The 22,368-nt window shown below is 36.8% G+C and overlaps 1 protein-coding gene across 2 annotated transcripts in view; it reads right to left on the bottom strand.

Moving 5' to 3' along the window:
* The window catches only part of CWF19L2 (CWF19 like cell cycle control factor 2), an 86,090-nt gene that overhangs the window by 6,104 nt on the left and 57,618 nt on the right, over positions 1 to 22,368 (bottom strand). For both annotated transcript variants that reach the window (XM_075711427.1, XM_075711423.1), the window contains exons 12-14: positions 21,268 to 21,405; positions 4,840 to 5,052; positions 3,588 to 3,704 (exon numbers count right to left, since the gene is read on the bottom strand). In XM_075711427.1, the coding sequence (XP_075567542.1) occupies positions 3,588 to 3,704; positions 4,840 to 5,052; positions 21,268 to 21,405 (468 nt within the window). The remainder of the gene's footprint in view (positions 1 to 3,587; positions 3,705 to 4,839; positions 5,053 to 21,267; positions 21,406 to 22,368) is intronic.

Raw genomic sequence — 22,368 nt, 5'->3', positions numbered from 1 at the left:
TGGCCTCAATGTTACCAGTTCCCCTTAGAGATTAGGTGCTGCACCTGTTCAAAGTGTATTTCAATTTATAATTCTGCTAGCTCCAGTGTCAAGGCCCTGCACACACTCAACACGCTGTGCAGCCTCTCGTACCTGCTGGGGCTCTGGCTGCCCATGCAGATGGGTAGCTCTGACATGGTGTAGCTATAAGCTGGGATCAGACACAGCAGAAAGAGCTGGGGAATTAAGCTCAGGCGCTCACTTTTGATCCTCGCCTGAACTAAGTTTCAGGGATGCCTGTGCCCAGCCATGTGCCTGGCTGATCTTGACCCTGACTTGCTGACTTGACCTTGAACCTAACTCATCACTGCAAACTTGTCTGGCCATCACTGGGCTGTGGCTCGCCCTGTCTACCGTCATGGGACCTGCTCTCTTCTCCTGGCTTGGGTACCATGGGATTGTGCCTTGTCAGCGAGGTGGCTTCCCCCAACTGCCTTGCCCGTCACCTTCCGCCCACCCCTGCCTTGCCTCCCCTGTGGAGAGCCCGCTCTTGCTGCTCCCTGACTCTTGGCAGTTGGTATTTGTATCCCAGATATGCAAGAGCATCATTCTACAGCTTACAATGTAGATGCTGAACTAAATTACCAAGCACAAGGGATGATTTCAGAGACTCATTCAGACTCATTTTCAAATGCACAAAAGATCTGCCTTTGTGACAGAACAAATGTTTCTGAAAGTGTCTCAAGATCTTGAAAATTGCTTTTTTAAAAATGAAGATCTTTGTATTATACATGCTTCCTATACCATTTCCACAGTGTAAACCAAGAAATCACTGAAACTGTATAAGCCTCACAGACCACAGGTACCACAGCTCTACAACTCACATAACTCACAGGTTGTCCTTTTTGCATTGATTTTTTTTTTCCAATTAACAATGCTTAGAAGTACAAACACCACAATTAAAAGGCTAATCCTATCTAAAGGTTTAAGATTTCCTATCTTAATTTAAATGGAGAGTTGATGAATCGAATAAGCATAAGCAAATACACATATTCATAAACATCAGCAAGTACTGAAGTAAAACAGATGGAAACCAAATCACTACCAGGTTTTCAGTGCAACAGGACTAGAAATTGAGCTCTCTTCTCCCCATCCCTTTGCCATCTTGCACAGTATGAATCAAACTAAAAGTCTAAGAAACTTGGCCAAATATATCTCTTAACCAGGTATTCAAGCTCTCCAAAGCAGGCTCTTGTGCCCCCAATTTTTCCTCACAAAAAAGCTGCTCCATGCTCTCACAAGAAAATGCTGCCACCACCCTCCCAACACAAATGATGAAATACAGCTAGAAGATGTTGCCCAGTGAATAGATCACTGTACCATGGCTGATACAGGACTTTACTGTGCAGAGCAAAAGACAACTCTGAATTAATAGTTTGTTGTCTTCTCTGCCTCACCCTGGCCCCCAGACATCTACTTCTGAAATACACCAAAGCAAGCAACTATGGTGAGATAAGAGAAACATTAAACCAAAGGCTGGGAAGGACTATTAGAGTTGCTACCCTGCAATATCGACAGAAATACAAATCCACTGAAAAACCTAGAATATCTGCAGATGTTAGCTAATGTTTCCCAGACTGCAATTTCTTAGTTTTAAATACATTGCACTCTTCCTCCAAATTCTGGGTGGGCCAAAACATCAAGGATAATTAGCACTAGAAAGGACAAAACCATTCATAAGAGCAAATAAGAGGGCTTGGCCTATGCTCGGATGCACATGACACAGGTACCAATTGCTACATGTTCAGGCAATACAGAACATGTAAAGATTTATATCTTTTCATATTAAAAAAGTTACATGCATATTTACTTTGGCAAGTGAGCACACCAGTCTAAAACACACAGTATGTTAAATTCCAGTGCCTGAAGGCATACAGTATAAAAGAACCCATCTTGCTTTATTCCAACATATCTTAAAAAAAAAAATCCCAGCAAAAATAGTTAGCTAAAACATGTACTCAATACAATATTATATGAATATTTATAGTGTGATAATTTTTTTTTTCCCTCAACAGCAATATAAAATATGGCTTTGGCATCAGAAAGTTAGTTTAGTCACTAAGTAAATGTATGCTTATACTCCTGCTAAAGCCTTCCAGACTGTTCCTACTGAATTTCATAGAAGCCGGGGGGGTGGGGGAGGGGGGGGTAATCTGTGTCTATCACCTCCCGAAGTACTTTGTTGCAAAGAAACGTTTAAACTGGCTATGAATATATTCACAGGGTCAATGGATAACAGTTTTACCAACTAGTTGCATTTTCTAGCAAGGAAGAGACTAGCATTGAACACAGGAATTGCATTTGCTTATCTTTCCTTTATCCTATTTTCCTTCTCATACAAATTCAGAAAAAAATACCATCTATTTAGTTAAAAGAGGTTAGGATAAATAGAAGATATAGAATAAATGTATTTATCACTTTTTCCCATGCTCTGTTGTTCTCCTGATCCCTACATGTTGCACTTACTTGCTTCATATCCAACTTCCAACTTTCTTAGGCATTTCTGTCACATACAAAAGAACACCTTTCCCTTCCTGCTTGGGAGGAGCATAATTTACTAAGAAACACTATATAAAAACTACATCAGCCATGAGAATCAATGTGGGGAGCAAATTTGGAAAGTCAGAGAATCCATCTGCCAGGCTTGAGGCAAGATCAATGTTACTTAAACCATTTCAAACTCATGAATTAACCTGCTTTTAAATCTAAGCAACTGCAAGGAACAAAGCCTTTCTCTAGTCTGAAATAGTATCCCATATGTTGATATAAGAGGTTGCAAATTGTTTTCCCCTTGTAATAATCCTGATGGCAGGGGGGAGGAACACTGTCAATTTCTTAGGCAGAACCTGGTTACATTCCTCCCTTGATTTTCCTTTTCCAAAGAAAACAGAACTCAAAACCTTCAAAATGTCTTCATAAGAGAGTTGGAAAGCATGACCCATCGTGCTTGGCACTTTATTCTAATAATTCTTTTCAAAAAAGTAGGAAATTGGATTCTAATGGGGACCTCACCGATTTGAAGAAGAATGAGATAGTTCCCTCCCAGCCGACATCCACCCAAAACCCAGATGAGGTTAAAAAACCTGAAGATATGTAAACAACATATCTTCAGCTTGTGTTTCATTATAAGTGATCTTTCTGCCCTGACAATCCTTTTCTTTTCCTTGGTACTCCCAAGGAATTCTTAACTGCCAAGCCAGTTATTCCACTTTCTATAAGGGATCAGCTGCACCTACGTCACCCCCAAGAGATGTTCCTCTAACCTGCTTGAGGAACCTCCAACAATAGAGGTTCTGCAGCATTCCAGGCAACTTTTTCTGGTGCTTGTAAATGAAAACTTTTCTTCAGTGTTTACCCTGCATCTCCCTTTTCAATTTTTGACCACTAATTTTCATCCATAACGCGAGAATGTTCTGCCCCTTAGTGGAATCAGAAAAGAGCTACCAGGCTGGAAATTATGAAAATAGGTACTTATGACAACTATATTATTATTCAAAACAACATTATTTCACAAAAATGTTAGAACATGAGACAGTTTCTCAGCTGACCTGGATTTCTTCCCAGATGTCTTCATCCAAAAGAGTGGCTGCAGTATGGTGCTGCAGGGGGGCTATCAGGCAGTGACCTTCAGTAAGGGACTGGTTGCTTGGTAAAGACAAGTATACCTATAAAAAGCGAACAAAAACTGAAGTGCCCATTTTTCCAGTGTTAAAAACCTTCCCATTGCTAAGTCCAAGAAATACATTATTTGCTAAAATTCAAACCAATAGAAGCCATTATCTTCTAATTACAGCACGGTATTAGTAATTTTAGTGTTTTTAAAAAGGTCCCATTATCCATCAGTAGCTCAAATGAACTAGTAGTATCCAGACAGAAGCTCCACCAACACAGCAGTAATATCAGCCTTACAGACCAACCAGTACCCTAACTATTATGAAATCACACTGTTTAGTCCATTACAAGACTTTCTTTTTTTTTATATATATATCTCTGTATGCATTTTTAATAAAATATAATCTATAAAAATACATAGCTATAGATATATCTCTGTATATATATTAGATATATAAACACATATATATACACAGATATATGTACACACAGATACGTATCTGTATGCATTTTATATATATTGTCTATCTATATAAAAAAATGCGTGCAATGTACCATAATACATAGCTATGCATTTAATACCTTGGCCTACAAAAAGTTTCAAATCAAACAAAAAACATCAATAATAAATTAAAACTTTGGAGAAAGAATGGCAAAAAAGCCTATACTGGAGCATTTCATATGTTATAAATCCAAATATTTATGCAACTTTTAAAAGCATTAATGGAAACAAGAAGGTTCCCCATATCAAACTTCTGTCTATTTCAAAGGATTTCAGGCTTAAAACTGGAATTCTCCATTTAATTTTCTTTTATATCATTGAGATACAATTCTTCACCTGTTCAAATTTCCTCCAGTGCAGTATGATTTAGTCTTCCACAAATCCACCTAAAGCCTAATCTCTGCACTCAGATCTTTCATTATTGCTCCTGTCTTCCATGAATTCACAAATCTGAAGTTCCGATATCAAAGATTAGCTTTATAATTCACAACAGATTTATATCTTTTTCTCCCTCACCCTTGAGGAATTTGTGAAATCAATTGGAAGGGCAAGGAAAATAAGATGCAGAACACTAAATCATTTCATAGAAGTGATTTCATTCTTAATCTTATACACTTTAACATTAACATTGCCTTCCTTTATTTCTTTTTTATTTTTACATTTGTGTTAAATTGCTATTTTCTTACCTTGGTGCCAATTGCAATAATAAGATGTTTAGAAAGTTCACTGCTATCAAAGCAGTATGGGCACTTTTCCATGCGTGCAGCAAGCTGCTGGTGCTCACGTATTGCTTTTCTTCTTTGTATTTCCTCCTCTTCCCCACTGCGCACTCTTTTGGCTGCTTTGGAAACAAACATGTCATCCAGAGTGTAGTACTCTCTGTCAGTTTTTTCCATGAGCTGAAAAGATACACAGGAAAAATTGTGTGTATATATAAATAAGCAAGAAAAAATACTTAGCTCTTTGTAGTATCCTTTACTCAAAAAAGCATAAAGTACATAAGCAGTAGCATTGCTTCCTTCCATATGGCATCTGCAGCACATGCAATCATCAGGTACATCTCCTGAGAGAAGTCATACACAATCTGAGACAGCATAGGTATTAAAATATAGATGTGTGAGAGCAGTGAGAAGAGTATATTACTATATTCCATCTCAAGTTCAGGGCTAGGTATTTCAACATTATCTTGACATAACTTCAGCTTTAAACAGATGCACAATTTTTTAAATCATATTTTATCATATATTTTATTTTGGTCTTCCCCCTCCTCCTCCTCTCCTACTACAACTATCACTATCCATTAAATCATCTCTTGTGAAATAACTACACCATGACTCTGCACCTCATATTCATATTCTGTGAAAACATGCCAACAGTTGTGCCAACAAGTGAACAGTACTAAGCCATTTTGTGAACAGTCTTTGTCTTGAATATTTAGTCTTTCTGGAGCACACCTGTTGCTAGATATGGATAATGAACACAACTGGCACATTACCAGAGACAATGCTAAATGATCCACAGGTTTTTTGTTTGCTCATTAATTGCTACATTTTAGTTAAATGTGCCATATTTAAAAGGAAACTCTGAAAATCCTAAATTTGTTAGGAAGACATGCTTGAGGGTCAGTGGCATCTTACAGGATTCTTAATAGTGGAAACCCACACAAACTGGATACATCTCACCTAGACAATATTTGGGAGGGATGTAGTCTGTAAATAGGAACTGGAGGAACTGAAGGTGACACAAGGTGACAAAGGACTTGGTAAGAAGGTGGGCTCATGGCAATAGTGCAAGGAGACAATGAATGGAAAGGAAAGCAGGAAAAGTACAGGGGTCATGGGACTCAAACCCAAATGACAGTAGATTTCACTAAGCTTCATAACTCACAGAACACACACACACACACACACATATGTCTCTCAACAGGCTTTATCAATCTTTTTTTATTTTGATGACAAACGAATCCCATGACATCTTGCCTAAATCAAGACTTAACAAGTCTTGATTGTAAAGATTAACTTTTTAAAGGACTTAGGAAAGTATTTCTCCATTTTCTGCTTTGGCTGCTCTACACAACTTTAAAATTACGTGCCATTAATACCCTAAACATTAAACACATGCAGCTAAAGCAAATGTAAAAAGCATTTAAAATAATTTTTTCAAGTTCGTCTCTTTAAATGAAATCTCAGTGCTGCGCTACTTTTTTTTTTAATGCTATACTTGACTGTAATTTTACCTTTAATAGCTTCTGTAATCTCCTTATCAAAATGACAGGGAGAAAAAAGAACACAGTACACTATGCAGATTTCTTGATATTGGAGGTGCTGGTCCTTCAGAGTCTTGGCAGATTTATTTATGAGTAGTTTTACTCCAAGAATTGCTAAGGAAGTGGTAGAATTATCTTCACAAGAAGTCCTAATACACTTTAGAATACTGACTGGGATAGCCCTAGCAAAGGACTAATATCAGCTGAAGGCATTTTGAAGGCATACTGTCATAATTGAAACACAGTCTCCAAATAAAAGAAAATCTTCTAAATATCTCAGGCGTATTTTGTGTAGATAATCTGATACGAAAATAAATTAATACTTTATTTTGTAGTGTAGATAAGTAACTTTCCCCCCCAAAACTGAGACAACAGCTCTTGCTTTTCGTGAACACTGCAATTCTCTAACACAGACCAATAGCTTATTTTGTACATGCTCAGTACTTTCATTACCAAACAACAGAGGAGCAGCCTCCTTACTATTACTTTATTTAGCTATAATATATTTAATTGCTTATGTGCATTTCCTACTGGAAGGCACTGCAGACTAAAATGAACAGGTCCATACTTCAACTCTGTTCTTGTTCTGTTTAAATATTGACTACAGCATTGTAGTAAAAGTAAACAGGAGATTCCTGAGCTGTAGAAAAAAATATTTAGTGGTTTGGGTGTCAAAAAGCAAGTCTCAGTTCTTCTGTCGTAGAAGCATAAGAAAGGTAAAACTGGAGCGTCAGTAGAAAAAACACCAATAAGCACTACCTACAGAATGCACCATTTTGTTATTACCAAAAGTAAAGGTTTACTTTTTTTTTTAATTAAAAAAAATCTGCCATGAGAATGCAAATACAGATGAAAGAAGGCAGCTGGCAGACTACAAAGAAAAGGAAGAATAGAAATCAAAACACCTTGGATATCACGAGTATCACATGCAGCATAGAATACCATTACTATTTTGCTTTGCTTGCACTTAGTAGTCATGGAAATTCCTGGTTTGCTATGCATGACCTCTCTTAAATAGTAGTACTTTTCAAAACACCTTAAAAATACTCTACAGATCCTCTTGCGCAAGTCCATGTCACAGGAACACAAGTCAAGAATTCTGTCTAGTGATGAAATAAATATCCATCTTATTAATGATGCCCTTCTTCAACAGTGGGTAAAGTGCTATATACAGTAAGACACCTGGAACCCAAAAGAGAATGCTCACCTAAAAAGCAGTAAACTTTAAAAAAGTGCTGCCTAAAGACCAGATTTGGTTTCTCCTGGTACAGTCATGACCAACAGAAGATCACTACATTTCAAATGGTAATTCAGTAAGACCAAAAATAAATTATGTCCCTGTTCTTCAGGAACTGCACTTTTCTACATCATGTTCAACGCAATATGAAAAACTATTCAAAATTCAATGACTGAAACCTAAGACTAGGTCTGAAGCAGTATATAGTCCAATACATGACCTTGAGTGGAGTCAATGTAAACAAGCACTATTCAGGAGACTTAGAAAAACAAGCTACAAATGCAACAAAAAAAGGAAAAGCAAAAAACCAAACCAACCAACCAGACATTGGCAAAAGTTGGACTCACCCAAAAAAGAATGGTGAGAAAGATTCCTCAGTTGCACCAGAGTGTTCTCCTAGTGCTTCCTGGAAATCCAACAGTAGTATTTCAGAATTTAAAATTAGAAGTCCTCAAAGTGAAGGGAAACAGTGGAAAAGATTAAGTAATACCTTCACTTCTAATATTACTTAACAGGCTACATACGTAAGTGGAATCATGTGCATACATCACTCATTCAATGTAAGCTCCTAGTGCAGCCTGGATCCCACCCAAGGTCTGTGCATCAAGCTAGAGTCAGTGGAGAGTCTTAAACAAAATTTTTGATTCTTCCTGAAAATAAAAAGATGTGTAGAAGAGTTCTTCATACAGCCAGAGGCCATGGGAGCCAGACAACACTGCACTTCTGCTTTAAGATGTAATGTATGTTGGTCAACAGAATTAGATGAAGTACATTGGGGAAGGAAGTAAAATAAACATATGCTTACTTTGGAGAAGTAAAGGAACAAGAAAAGGTAGATAACAATACAGCATTTTGGGGAGAGAAACCATAACAAAGGGATATTTTAGAGAAGTATTCACAGATCAGGTTCAGATTACCTCTACCACAGAGTCTCTACCAGCAACAGAATTATAGATCCTATTGCAATACTAACGAATAACAGAAGATAATAAGGAACGCAAGGCAGTTGAAGAAACCAACACCCCAGCTTCAAAGACAGATAAGTGCTTGAAATAAGCCGGGTCTAAGAGAAAAGTTACTTTAAACATTTCAACCTGTTTATGCAATAAAAAAAGCCTAGTAATTAATAATTCATGTCCAATTGGATGCTCTTCAAGCACTATACCCTTCCCTCGCTGAAGAAAAACAGACACACAGGAAAAACGAGGGGTTATTTCTCCCCCTTTTTCACACCTTAAGGAGTTTATGAGACCTTTATTCAAGTCATAAGTCTAGCATGTCAATGCACAGTGCCATTACATTGCGGTTCTGAGACAGACCAAGTTACAAATGGTCACCCTGTCCCTGAACCTTCATTTCTTGCTGTGTTTTATCACATCCTTTAGGATATTTTAAAAGAATGTTAAAATAGGATATATTTTCACCTCTAAAAACAATAGTCATGAAAGGAATAAGAATTTCTTTGCAACTCCCATATTACCACAGTGTCCTTCCAACACACCTCAAAACAGTTCAGGAAGTACAGAAATGTAAAAACGATCAAAAATATCATCCATCAAGAATTCTGTATTCCTACTGAAATAAGATGCGATATGAATATAAGTGGGCAAATCCATTCCGCAATGTTTTCTGCCTTAAAAGCAAACAAAAAAACACTAAAGACTTTTAGCCTGAAATACTGGAATAGTAGCAATGAATATCACTAACGCATTCTTTGCCAGTAGCAATGAAAAAAAAAGTGTATTTTTTTAAGGGCGTAATTCCTTAAATATGATTAACCCTCTAATCCTACAAATGCCAAACATCAATGTGTCAGAACTGAAATAAAATAAAATGTAGCTGCTACCATGGCAGACTAGAGAGGAACTCTTCATCTGCTACTCTAAAGACTGGTCTTTTTGAAAACTTATTCAGGAAGAAAATGGAAATTCTCTTTCAAAAAATTTATACTCTTGCTTTTACAATAAGGTGCCTAGTGTGTTCTGCCAATTGCATTATTTGGCTATAACAAAATCTCTCCAAGCAAGTTAAAAAAGAATTGAAAGAACATGAGAGTGTTCTCCAAAATGCCAGAAGGAAAGCAAGTAATCATTTAAAAACTGATTTCTTTCATACATATCTTCTTCCATACAAAACACAGAGATAGTACAAATCCAAAGGAGGAACTATGCTGATGTATTAGATTTGCTGGAAAGCTGCTGTTCTCCATCAGCTGAAGCATCACATCTGTTAAACGTGAAAGTCAATGCATTCTGGAAGTTGTGTATTTAGTTCCCTCACTGTGCTGGATGCTGCGCTCGCTGTATTTCAGGTGCTGCACAGAGATCAGAAAGAAGCAGGTAGTCACTTTAATATATTAGTTTTAGTTGGGATGTCCTGAAAAACCATCACTGAACTGCCTAAAGTTAATATAAGGAATTCAGACATTTATAAAGACAATGCACCTGAAGTCCTTGTTTCTACCAGACACTGGCCAAAACCAAGAGCTAACCTAAACTGATGTTCTCATAAGACAGGTCATCTCCACAGTCTCTTGTCTTCTCTTTCCCATTTCACTTTTTTGTTCTGGGCTTTTCTGCCACATTATTCCTTCGTATGCGCCCACTATTTTCCAACTTTTTCTTCTCTTTTGGCAAGCACTGGTTAACCAGAGAACACACAGGCAGCTTTAGGACTCTTAGCACCAGGCAAAATGACATAGCCTCCTATACCTTGCGGTGTAATTGTACAACTGTGAAATTTCTACTATCCATTTGACAGGGGATCTGTTTTCCACAACCAGGATGCAATTTTGGTTTACCCACCAGGGATGGCATCACAGTTCTGCTTGCCCTGGCCAAGAAAGGCCTGTAACACACAAACATTTAAACAGCAGCCAGGGAAGGCATCCAAACTTCTTTCAGGAGCAGATAAAAATCATCCTTAGGGCTCTCATTTGGACAGATCAAATGTGTGCAAATGTGGCCAAAAGCCAAAACAAGGAGAGATATCGCTTACCATTCAGCACAGGAATTCAGAAAGAGATCAGCATCTGACTATGCGTAAATGAGAATGGGAAAAATTACAATGTTGTATTTGCTGATGAAATCCTTACCATTATAATTGGCATGAATAATATGATTACATGAATAATTTGATTAGATAAATTATTTTATGAAAAAAAAAAGTTATGTCCTATGATTCTATGATTCATTTTTACGTTACTTGAAGCCATTAGGCACCTTGGCACGGGGCTACCTCCAGAAGTAACTCTTGTAGATCTGTGTCAGGTACACTCCAGGGTCAGCCTCATTTTTCTGTCAAGTGTTCAGTTGATGGAACTGTATCTCAGCTTAATTTTAAACTGATTCTGGTTTTCTTACTGCTACAGTAAAACCCCTGCAGTCTTATACACTGCTGGCTGCCTACACACTCCATCTGAAGTGTGCTGCATGTTGTGTCTCCTATCTCTCCCTCTGCTGCTATTACTTGCTCTCTGGGCGCGCCCTTCAGAAAGAAAGCCCTAGTAAAGAATTTAGTATCATTGTGATACTGAAAGGAAACCTCAAGAGACAGAACTCCTAATGATCAGGGATTATTTCTATATAATACCGAGTACGCTTTTTCCCCCTCTTCAAATTTCCTCTGAAATTTGGGGATTAAATAGGAAATTCCATTAAACAGAATTAGCACAGTAACAAAATACACCTGCATCTTTCTAGTGTGGGTTATTTTCAGCTTTTTTGTACGCATACTTTTCTGCTCATTTTCTTGTTCTATTTTATATGCAACTATTGAAGTTCTGCTTTTCCTATTTTCTCGCTAACGCAATCATAGTTAGAGTTACTTCCATATAAGCTAATAAAAGTGCATCTGCTTGGAAAATTTGTGAAAAAAGTCTATAGATTGTATAAAACGTATCAGTTGGTTTTAAATTGTCATGGCAACACTGACGTCTTCAACTTTAAATGACAGAGTTAATATTTGTGGAATGTTGTACTCATAATATATTTTGGGAAGCTGCAATAAAGAAGAATAAACTATTATTTTAGAATACAAACCTGAGTGACATATGAATACATCTCATGACATTTAAATTTATTCAGCATTTAGCACTTATTGTTTACAACAAAATCACCTCAGAAAACAGTCTTTCTGATCTCAAATAGCATTTGCTCAAGCCAAATCAACGCAGAATTTTATCATGTTAATTTTATTACAACTCCAATCTCCCTATGACCACAGATATCTGAATTTGTAGGTTTAATTCAACATATAGGCATTTCCCAAACTTATAATCCCATTGAAATAAGTATGTTAAACACATAGTATCAAAGGATTTTAACGTATCAACACACAGAGTGCTTTCAAGGCCTATGACACTGACAGGAAAATATTATGAATTATGTTGATGAGCAAGGTTGTTCAGGATTACCTTTGGACAGCAGAAATCAAGCAATAAACAAACAGCAGAGTACTGCTCAATGGTTAGGGACCACACTCCTTTTGGCTTCAATTATTTGAAATGAAAACTGTGGATTTTGTTATAATTAGTTATTAGGACAGATAAAACTTTATATGCAAGTCAATGAAATTAAATGTAAGCCGAACAAAATACCTTCAGCCACAGAATTCTGCTATTAAAAGTGCAATTAGCATTTAAATTTACATTTATCCCTGGCCATAACTTAAATGTCTAGAAAAGACTGTCCTGCTTAAGTCTTCATTTGCAACACATCTTGTAATTTTAACATAATTCATGAAGAACGCCAAATGCTTACACAGTCATTCAATATGGGCTGCTTCTACACAGTTCCTGTTCCAAGGTTTTCTTTCCTAATCCAGCTGTCACTGCTGTTGATTTGTTTCCACATGCAGGAAAAGCTTTAACTTTGTGTCCACACAATATACACAGAAAGTTGTTTAGTGCATTGAACTGAAATGTAATGTAATGCAGAACAAGGTGTTTGAAATTACTTTCTCTTGGGTTTTCATATTCATTTTTTTACAGCAAACCATGCACATGTGTAAACCTTTAAGTAAATGTAAAAAGCAACAGTGCACCAGAGCTTTGTTAGAGTTTTACCATGTCTATTAAATACTGTGCTAGAGTGGCTTCACCAGGTGAAGAAAGAGAAGGAAAAAGTTTGTTACATAATAGTAGCAGAAGCAATATTCTGCTTTTTTCGCTTTAGCTTTTAAAATGTTTCTAGACCATTATTTTGGTTTACGGTGATGGAAATGCAAAGATGTACAACAGGTAGGTTTGCACAGCAAGTAACAATGACAAGGCTGAAAGCAATTTTCCATTTTACAGACTTCAGAACCAAGGAAAGGCAACATGCAAATTCCCTTTTTGCAAACCTGTAATACCAGCATACCTCTTTACTAAATCCATAAATGAAGGTCAGCATTACTAACATAGTATTCTATTTTTCACTGCTTAAATTCATGTTATGGATTACTGCAGAGTTTTTTTAAATAAAACAAGTTTATGGCCAAAATTTAAATGGTCTGAAAACCAACACAAATTAATCTTTCTCACTTTCTTTCGGTAAAAAGTAATCAAAAAGGAAAAAAAAGCCTTAGTAGAATTTATGCATACTTTCTATTGAAGTAATGTTCTAGAAATCAGTCTCTCTACACCCACAAGCATCTATTGACATAAGTGAAAGGATTACATAAGTCTTAACAGCATGAATTTGGGAAAATTGAACTACTTACAACAGTCAAGGGCAGAAGGAAGCACAGACAGGATACTCAAAACTATCAGTAGTGAAAACCTAAGACTTCACACATATTTTGTACTCTAAAACTGGCAGGAAAAAAAACTTTTTCAAATATTTTGTTGACTTTTTTTTGTATCCTATAGTCATGCTTCTGTAGCAGTGAGAACCCAATCTGCTTTCCAAGCTGAAGAAAGAAAAAAGTAGAAACACAGTAACTTCAAACAGGCTTTTTTCCTTTAGGCGTAACAGTGAAATATAAAAGAATAAGACTTTAAGGCCTGCTTTTTTCCATCTATCAAAAAGATTAGTGGTGGGGGTTTAATTTTGGTTTAAAAAACACTTTTTCACCACTGAAAATTAAAGATTTGAGGCTTTTGCATTATGTTCATAAGTTTGACATAATAGCATGCACAGGACAGCTGTGGGAGAGGCTGTATTTCAAACTGTTTGAGATAACTGACATCCACATCAATCTGCTGTGAACAGAAGCCAAAAAGTAACAGGAGATAAGAGCCTCAAGTACAACAGAGTTGTATTAGAACCAGGACTAGAAAAAGAAGAATGGGCAAGAGAGAAATGATAAATTGGAATTTGCTTTTCATCTAAATTTAAAACATAGGCTCAACAGGCAAACAAATAGCAAGGAGATGGCATATTCTCTCCATTTGGTCTTGTGGAGCTCTTGAGAAAAGGAAACTTTACAGGTGGGAAAAAGACTGGTAAGGACGAGTATGGCTTGAACACAACATCTGTTTAGTCTGTGAATCTGAGTGGGAGTCAGGCATGAGATAACATCATATAGACTTTCATTTGCCAATGGGATTAGACAGAGGTTTCATCAATAGATATTTTGGGTCTACGTACTGACATTTCTTCCAAGTCTCATTTAAGAAAGTAAATTCTTTTATGAATTATCTTTCTATTTCAACATCCCCATCTCCCTTTACAAAACTGCAATTATGTCACTATCTTCAGAGATACATAACAACTAGCCTGTATATAATTTGGAATACCATTAAAACACTAAATATCGGGAAAGCAGTATTCATGTGGAGCAGAGCATTCAGCTCTGCAAAAGCCAGAAAATATGCTGGTCTTTCTCATTCCATTCCCATTCATGAGAGCAGTGCCCACTTCCTCCGTCCTCAACAGCCGGGCAGCTGGAATTTTCTTTTAGGCATAGTCTGGAAAAGCAATAAAAGCCCTGGGAAAATCCACAAAGGAAGTAATAGTGCTGTAATCTATATGCTTAGCGGTAACCACGGCTGGCCACAGCCACAACTGCATGGGGAATTACACTGCTGGCTGGTCCAACACATGATGGGAGTAGATGCAAACATGCTGCAGAAGACTGAGGTGATGAAGACAGGGAGGGTTTAGGCTCCTCTCTTCACAGTGGTGAATTCACATTGGATTACACATGGCAATAAGGGTGATCACACTGCATAACCAAAGAGTTGTAAGGACTGGAGAGCCACCTTGCTGCCAGACACTGAATAGTCACTGGACTGAACAAGATACAGACAATATGGAAAAGTATGATCTGACCATAAGACAGAAGCTCTAAACAAAAAAAACCCAGACATATTTGGCTATATTATGGTAGCAGAAGCTCCTTAAATTTGTAGTCTAACTTTTCTTTTTACTCGCTGAGCAGCCAGCAATTTTAAGACAGCTAACAAATGCAACAGATTTTAAAAAAACAAACAAACAAAAAAATCTTTCTGGTAATTCAAACCAATTTTGGTTTGTTTTCCATTCAGCTGAAAAGAGGCATCCAACTGAACCTAAGGATGAGCCACCCCTCAAACATCAGTTTTCCCGCAATATTGGCATCAGGTTTGACATTAGAACTTATGGAAGCAAAAACAACACTGTGATGAGAAGCAACTGTGCAATGGAGATCCTTAAAGGAAGGCTGTTGGTAAAAATACACCCTATATTTCATTCTTTAAAAGCAATTGCTTTGTCCTCAGTGGATAGCTTCTTCTATCACAGTAGCCATGCCTAAGAAATCACAACAATCACTAAACAAAAGCAGTTCAGACTGATAAGATGAATCAATGCAGATACTCTCTGTAGTATAGGTTTATAAAGTACATAAAGAAACCATCTAGAATATCTGTGATCACACCCAAATTTTTCAGACTGCTGCCAACACTTCAGCACTAACACTGATCTTGTAATGCTGTGAACAAGAATGCATTCTACCAACATGGAAAGACATGGAAAACTCAGGATGCCTGGGAGCCAGTTTCTTAATTTAGGCTCAAGAAACAATCACAATCTGGGGAAGACCATCACATTTTGTGGTGACAAGAGCTGGGAATCATCTGCACAGAAACTACCAAAAGCATTTCAGCTTTTAACAGAGAATAATAACTGGCATCTATGATTGCTTCTTTTAGTCAAAGCCAAACAAAAATACCTTCAAAACCTAAATGTGACACTGCATGGGACTGGAGGGCTTCAGTACCATGAATCAAAATTGGGACAACTAAAAATCCATTGCAACAGATTCCTTGTACAGCTGAAAGAACAACCTCATCTTGAACAGTAATGGACAAAAACATCTACCTTGAGCACATGCTCCAGCACACTTAGCTAGTAAATAAATAATACAGCTCAATCTTTTAAGATTAGTTGAGAGCTAGCTATTCATTCAAGAATCTTGTTCTAATAAAATAATGCGATGTAGTGCATCTTTGCCTAGTAACAAAAAAGAAACACAGTGCATAGCATCTGACCCAAAACTTACTGAAGTCAGTAGGAACTTCAGAGCCTTCCCAAACTAAAATAAAACAGTTGCATAAGCCAGGAAACACAATAAATTCTTGTAACATTACAAAAAAATTTTATCCTTGAACAAAACAGAACAAAAACAAAACAAAAAGTAAGAAACCTTTAGAATTAAACATACTAAACTCAGCTGCTTGCTCTAACCCAGTGTGATCATTTTATGTTGCAAAATCAATCTCCAGCAACAGCTAAAACATATGGGGAAAAGCATGAACAAGGCATGTAGAACTGGTGCTTGTGCTACACACTAGCAGCTCTCAGCATTTCACTGGGAAATCCTGAGCCAAAATCCTATCTAGATCTCCTTAATATTTACCAATGAAACTGTACTTCACAAAGGTGCTGTATCCTTTTCCCCCCACTCACAATTAAGGCCTCCACAGTATCTCATGCTCTACAGCACAAGTTCTACAATTTCCTTCTCCACTTGGGGGGGGGAAAAAAAAAAATCCCAAACCCAAAAAAACCTCGTTCATGTTAAACTCTGCTCTGTGACCACTTTACATATTAGAAACAAAAATAGTTGCTTTCTATTAAGCTTTGGTGCTAATTGTGTGTTCTAGTCTATCAGCTGCCTTTTTTCCCCACCCAAGCTGCAGAAATTCTGGCTTACTTCAGTTTTCTTCAAATGGCCACCGTTCTGTACCTTTGACCACAGGGTATGCTTTACAAGCTTGGGTAGCATTCAAGCTATGGGTGCACCATGGGTGCACTACAGCAGCCTTGGGAATTTCTTAATTCCCTTTTTTCACAATCCCACCAGTACTGAGATGATATTTGCAGATTCACAATGACTCTCAAATGAAGCAGTAACAGCCTGTTGTGGTATATGCCCTGTTCACTCAGCTTCACGATTTTACCATCATTTTGCATTCATCAACCCTGACTTTCATCTGAATTTACTGCCTCAATACCTATGGCGAGATCTCGTTCTTATTTGAGAGGTCTATAGCACAATGTCCTGTGTCTGAGCTAGACATCTTAATGCCTCTTATACCCATAATGTCTGTCAGAGGGCATTCAAGATAGGAGAGATGACTCACACCACTAAAATATATACGTCTCTCCAGCTACTCTCTAAAGTGAATCTTAAGAATCAGTTCAGATATAAGATTCACAATGTCAGAAAAATCCCAGATTTGTATTTTGAAATTCTACAATTTATAGTGACCTCTATTTTTGACAGTCCTGAATAATTACATAACAATAACAAATTGTCAGGTTATAAAGTATCCCTTCCTCCACATGGTTTATGAATGTGTTGAACAGAAGAGATTCCCGATGAATCCACTGGTAACCTCCTTTTATAATAAAAAAATAACCATTTACTCCTTCCCTCTGGTTTCTTTTTAAAGATTGCCATTACACTTGCCATCTTCTGTTCCTCAGGATGAATAAAGATTACACTCAGCAGTTCATAGTTCAGCACATCACACCTGGCTTCTTTCAGAACACTTAAGCGAGGACCATTTGGTTTTAGTAATTTGTTATTATTCATCTCAAATTCATTTTCAATTTAAAATAATGGATTTCTATAAATTTGAGTTAGAATTCATTGTACTGACACTTAACTTGAGAGAGTTTTCCACTTACTCCCTGTAAATAAGGGCTCATGCAAAAGAATCGCTCTGACCTCATTTATAGAGGATATTAATACAAATAGTTCATTACTTCTTCTGGCATGCACTTATCTTTCCTCAATGCCCTAGTTATACCTTGATCAGGTTTTTTCAACACCACATTCCTGCAGGCTTCTTGCTTCCAATGAGTTTAACTCCTAGTTTGCTTTTAGCCAACTCAAAATAATTGCTTAAAGTAATTCCCTCAAGATAATTTTTCAATCTTTCTTATCAAAGCTTACTTCTAAGCCTACTAGGCTCACGTTCTTTTCCATTCTCCTTACTTGGACATAACAAATACCTTTTAAATAATGGTTGGGTTCTGGATTTTATTTTTATCTTAATCTCCAGAAGCTCTTTATTATTCTGTTCACCCACCCTTGGATTCATTTTTAAATAAAAACAATTAAATAAAGTTTTATCCCATTTTGGGAGGGTGTTCACTCCCTTAGAATGTTTTCACCAGTGGCATACATGTGCAATTAGCACTGAGTACTAGAGGGTCCTCATAACCTGCAAGCATTTTCTTTTTACATACTCATTTTAAACTCCTACTAAATAGACTCCACATTTCTTCATAATTGCCTTTTAATAGAAGTTAAACACTATATTGCATTTTCATCTACTATATGGATGCAGAAGTCCAGTTGCCAAAGTCCACCCTCTTTTGTACAGCATCTTTATTTTGAAAACAGCTACCACCGAGCCAGGCCATTTCTGCACCATTCCTAAATGGATCACATTTCACTACTGTCCCAGAAATCCTTATGGTGCAAGTAACTAAAATCTTTGAGGAACTGGCTGCAGGTATAAGAATGCTAACCAAAGATGTTATGCATACAGGATGTGCTTTTCTGTTTTCTTCAAATTCAATAATTATAGCTCATGCCTTTTAGCAATAGGTACAGATAATAGAATGGGAGATGAGGAGCCACAGAAAGGAAGTAACAAGGGATATTCAGTCCAATCCCCAATTAACTTAACTATCCATAAACCAAAGCAGAGAGAAATACCAGGTAAGGAGGTACCACAAAAACTTCCGAATTGCTAAAGGCCAGGAAAGTACCTAAAGGCTGCATCATTGGAAATGTGACCTGTTCTTACACTCTTTCTCCCAAGCAGTCACTACTGGCCACAGAATACTGGGCTGTGTGGCGCTCTCATATAACTGCACTTGCCTTAAGTGTCTGAGTTATCAAGAACTTGGAAAATTCACAACATTTCAAAACTGAATAGAAAAAAAGAACAGGACAAAAAAAAACCACAAAGAAAAATTATCGGAATTTTCCCTTTGAAGATTTACAAAAGTAAATAATATAGGAATCTTTGATGTCGCTTCAAGTTTGCTAGTCTTCCTTGCATTAATAATTACTTAATATAATGTCAAAAATACAAAAACTAAACCAAGGACAACTGAACATGCTCTAAGAGTCAAGCATTATTTCCAGTTTGAAGTGAAGAAACTTGGAATCAGTAAGTATATGAATACACAAAGAATACTTTTCACAAAGTTTAGAAATTTCAGGGGCAAGCCAAGTACATTACTGTATAAATGCACACATATTTCTCAGAAAAGTCTGAATGTCCTTTCATTTGAGTTTAGAAAAATCCAAGAAAAAAAAAAAATCTCTTTTTGAAAGCACTTTCCACCATGTCTTCACAGGGGCAGTGCAAACATTTGCTATTACCAAACTCAGGAAGCTCAAATTAGCCTTGTTTTATTTTCACATCTCTGAAAAGAATCAGAGCACAAAAAGCAATCCTCTAAACTGTTCAGTGGTAGCAGTCACACGAAAACATCAGACTAAACACAGGACAAATCGAGCACATTAATAATAATTTCAGAAAGACATGTTAATATTGATTTACAAACTCACCTTTGATGCCCAGATTTGAGTTAAAGATTTTTTTTAAATTCCATTTCACTTATGTTTTAATATAGACATGCATACGCACACACCCCAACCACCATTCTTCACAAAAGTTACCTCTTCTAAATAAAATGCAACACTTAATGGAGACAAGACAATACAAGATGAATAAGGTCCTTGAGAAAATGGCAACCATTTCTCTTTGTTATGCTTATCATCATATGATGTGGACAGTACAAAGTTTTATTGTGTCCTTACATTTTCATTTACTTGTAAATGTTTGCATGACAGATATGCTAGTTAATTATAATTAATAGTTTGCACCTTTACACAAGTTTTGAAGCAATCTTTTATGTGTTTGGGTTTGGGTTTTTTTTTTGTTTTTTGGAAGGGAAGTTAAAGAAGGAAAACAAATACTGGCAACAAGATATGTTTATTTAACTGGACCCCAAGGCCATCATTTTTTTGAGTATGCCAGTGGGAGAGAAGAGAACTTCTACCAGAAGCAGCTGAATGAGAAGATGCATAAAACACACGACTTTCTAAAGTTCTGATAATCTCTCCAGAAGAACTTCCTGCCAGATGGTTTATAGCATCAGGTTAAGTATTTTCTACTGGGCACTATTATGGCTTTTCTGATTCTTTCAAGTATCATGGGAAGAAGGAGAATTTTAAAAAGAAAAGAGAAAAACAACCAACCAAAACCCACTCTCCAGGATCTTGCCTGCCTTCTAGAAAAATGGAAAAACAAATTTTGTCTGTGTTGATACTAATTCCATGCTAACAAGCTTTTTGAAAACCTGCTCGGTGCATAAATACTGGAACGCTAACCTAGTAAAAATTGAAGCACACTAGAGAAACTGTATGCCATAGCTATTGGAAATCATCTCTGTCAAACACTTCCATATCAAGCACAGAAAGTATCCTTTATTATTCAGTTTGGATGACAGAAATTAATCATTCCGTTTGCACTGCAGTATCTGTCTGGAGCTGGCCGCTCTTTTAAGTGGATTCACATTAAGTTATAATTTTATATATATATACACACACATATATCTCCAAATATGTGTGTGTATATATCCATAATGTGTATGTATATATACATATTACAGACCCATAATGTATAAATCTGTGTGGCCTATGAGCATAAATTATCTCATTATCCAGGACATCCTGGTGGAATTTCAGGTAGTTTGCTTCAAATCTCATTGATTCTTGTAACTCCTAGATGGAAGAGACATTCTAAACACTAAGAAAATGCTGCTTTTATTCGTCACTAATTTGGGGAAGACCTGCTTTGATGGGCATAAGTAACATCAATGTACAACGCGCTCTCAAAGTGTTCACCTCAAAAGCGTCAAATTCTATAGGCAGAGGAACAGCACAATCACCTCTATGAAGCAACTGAACACACCACATTTCCTGCATGCATGCAGGTTTCCATCACTTTGATAACATCTACCAGGACCATCTTACAACAGACTTGATTGTTATTCAAGACAAACAGAATTCTCAACCAAAAGCAACATACCTAGAGGACTGAGGCCTCATGTCCTCCCTGATATTTCTAATAATAAAATGCTTAATTAAGAAGCCATACACGTGACACCTTACCTTTGATGCCATACGCATGAACAGTGAGTTTTGATCCTCTGCTGTTCTCATCTTCTCATTTTTGACCAAATCCTTCAGGTTCATACTATCATCATCCTGGAAATACCTTACTCTTTCTTTATCTATATGAGTAGGGACCTGGAAACAAACATATTGAAAATAAATATTAACCTAGTGAGAAAGATCAACTATAAAATTCAGCTTCTAATAGTTTCAACAAGTTTAAAGAATCATGAATCAAGCTAAGCACATCTGAAACAATTCAGCTTGCTGCTTCGTTTGACCTAAGGAAACGAACATCCTCCCCTTCAACTGCATCAGTAGGTCTAAATACAAGTATAGCTCCTTCCCACAATCACTATATCCTTTATATCCTTAAGCTATCAGAGCTATAACATTATCACTCAGGAAAGATGTATAGTAATTCACTGACACAGTTAATCAGCTCACAAAAATGGAATATTCCAAAAAGTAATCTTCATTATTTACACTGAATTGTCAAGTCACAGACACTACTGAAACACAGTAATCACAGACACTACTGAAAACTCGTACAAATGTGGTACCTCTGCTGGGAAATATTGCCAAGTTAGACAGAGTGCACAAGAGAACAGAGTTTGTCCTTTAGGGCAGGACTAAACTAAATCCTGAAGGAGCATAGGGAATGGACATTAACATAAAGCAGAGATGGCATTTTCCAAAATGGAAACAACAGGAAGATGACAACCAATTCCTCACCCCCTTGTGCCTTTCACTCCTCCATAGCAATGTTACAAACTGAGCTGTTCTACTAATCAAGAACATACTTTCTAGAAATATGAGGTATTGCCATCCCCTCTTATCCCAAGACGATCAAAATATTAGTTTATATACTGTTGCAGGCAAATACCCTAAGAATAAAACACTGCTCCAGCCTCCAAGCTTCTCACTGTTCTCCAAAGCACTTTGTTACAAAGATTAGGTCATAATTTTTATTATCAGCAGTAGCAGTACTTTTGATCAGGAGAAGAAAAAAGGAAAATTAGCCTCTGAGACCTGAGTATCTCAGTAGAATCTTTCTTATTTTGGAAATATTCACCTCTGCTAATCTTCATTATTTAT

Source organism: Pelecanus crispus, chromosome 1 (genome assembly GCF_030463565.1).
Source record: "Pelecanus crispus isolate bPelCri1 chromosome 1, bPelCri1.pri, whole genome shotgun sequence".
In the NCBI taxonomy this organism is placed as follows: Eukaryota; Metazoa; Chordata; class Aves; order Pelecaniformes; family Pelecanidae; genus Pelecanus; species Pelecanus crispus.
This window is presented reverse-complemented; position numbering and strand designations above follow the sequence as displayed.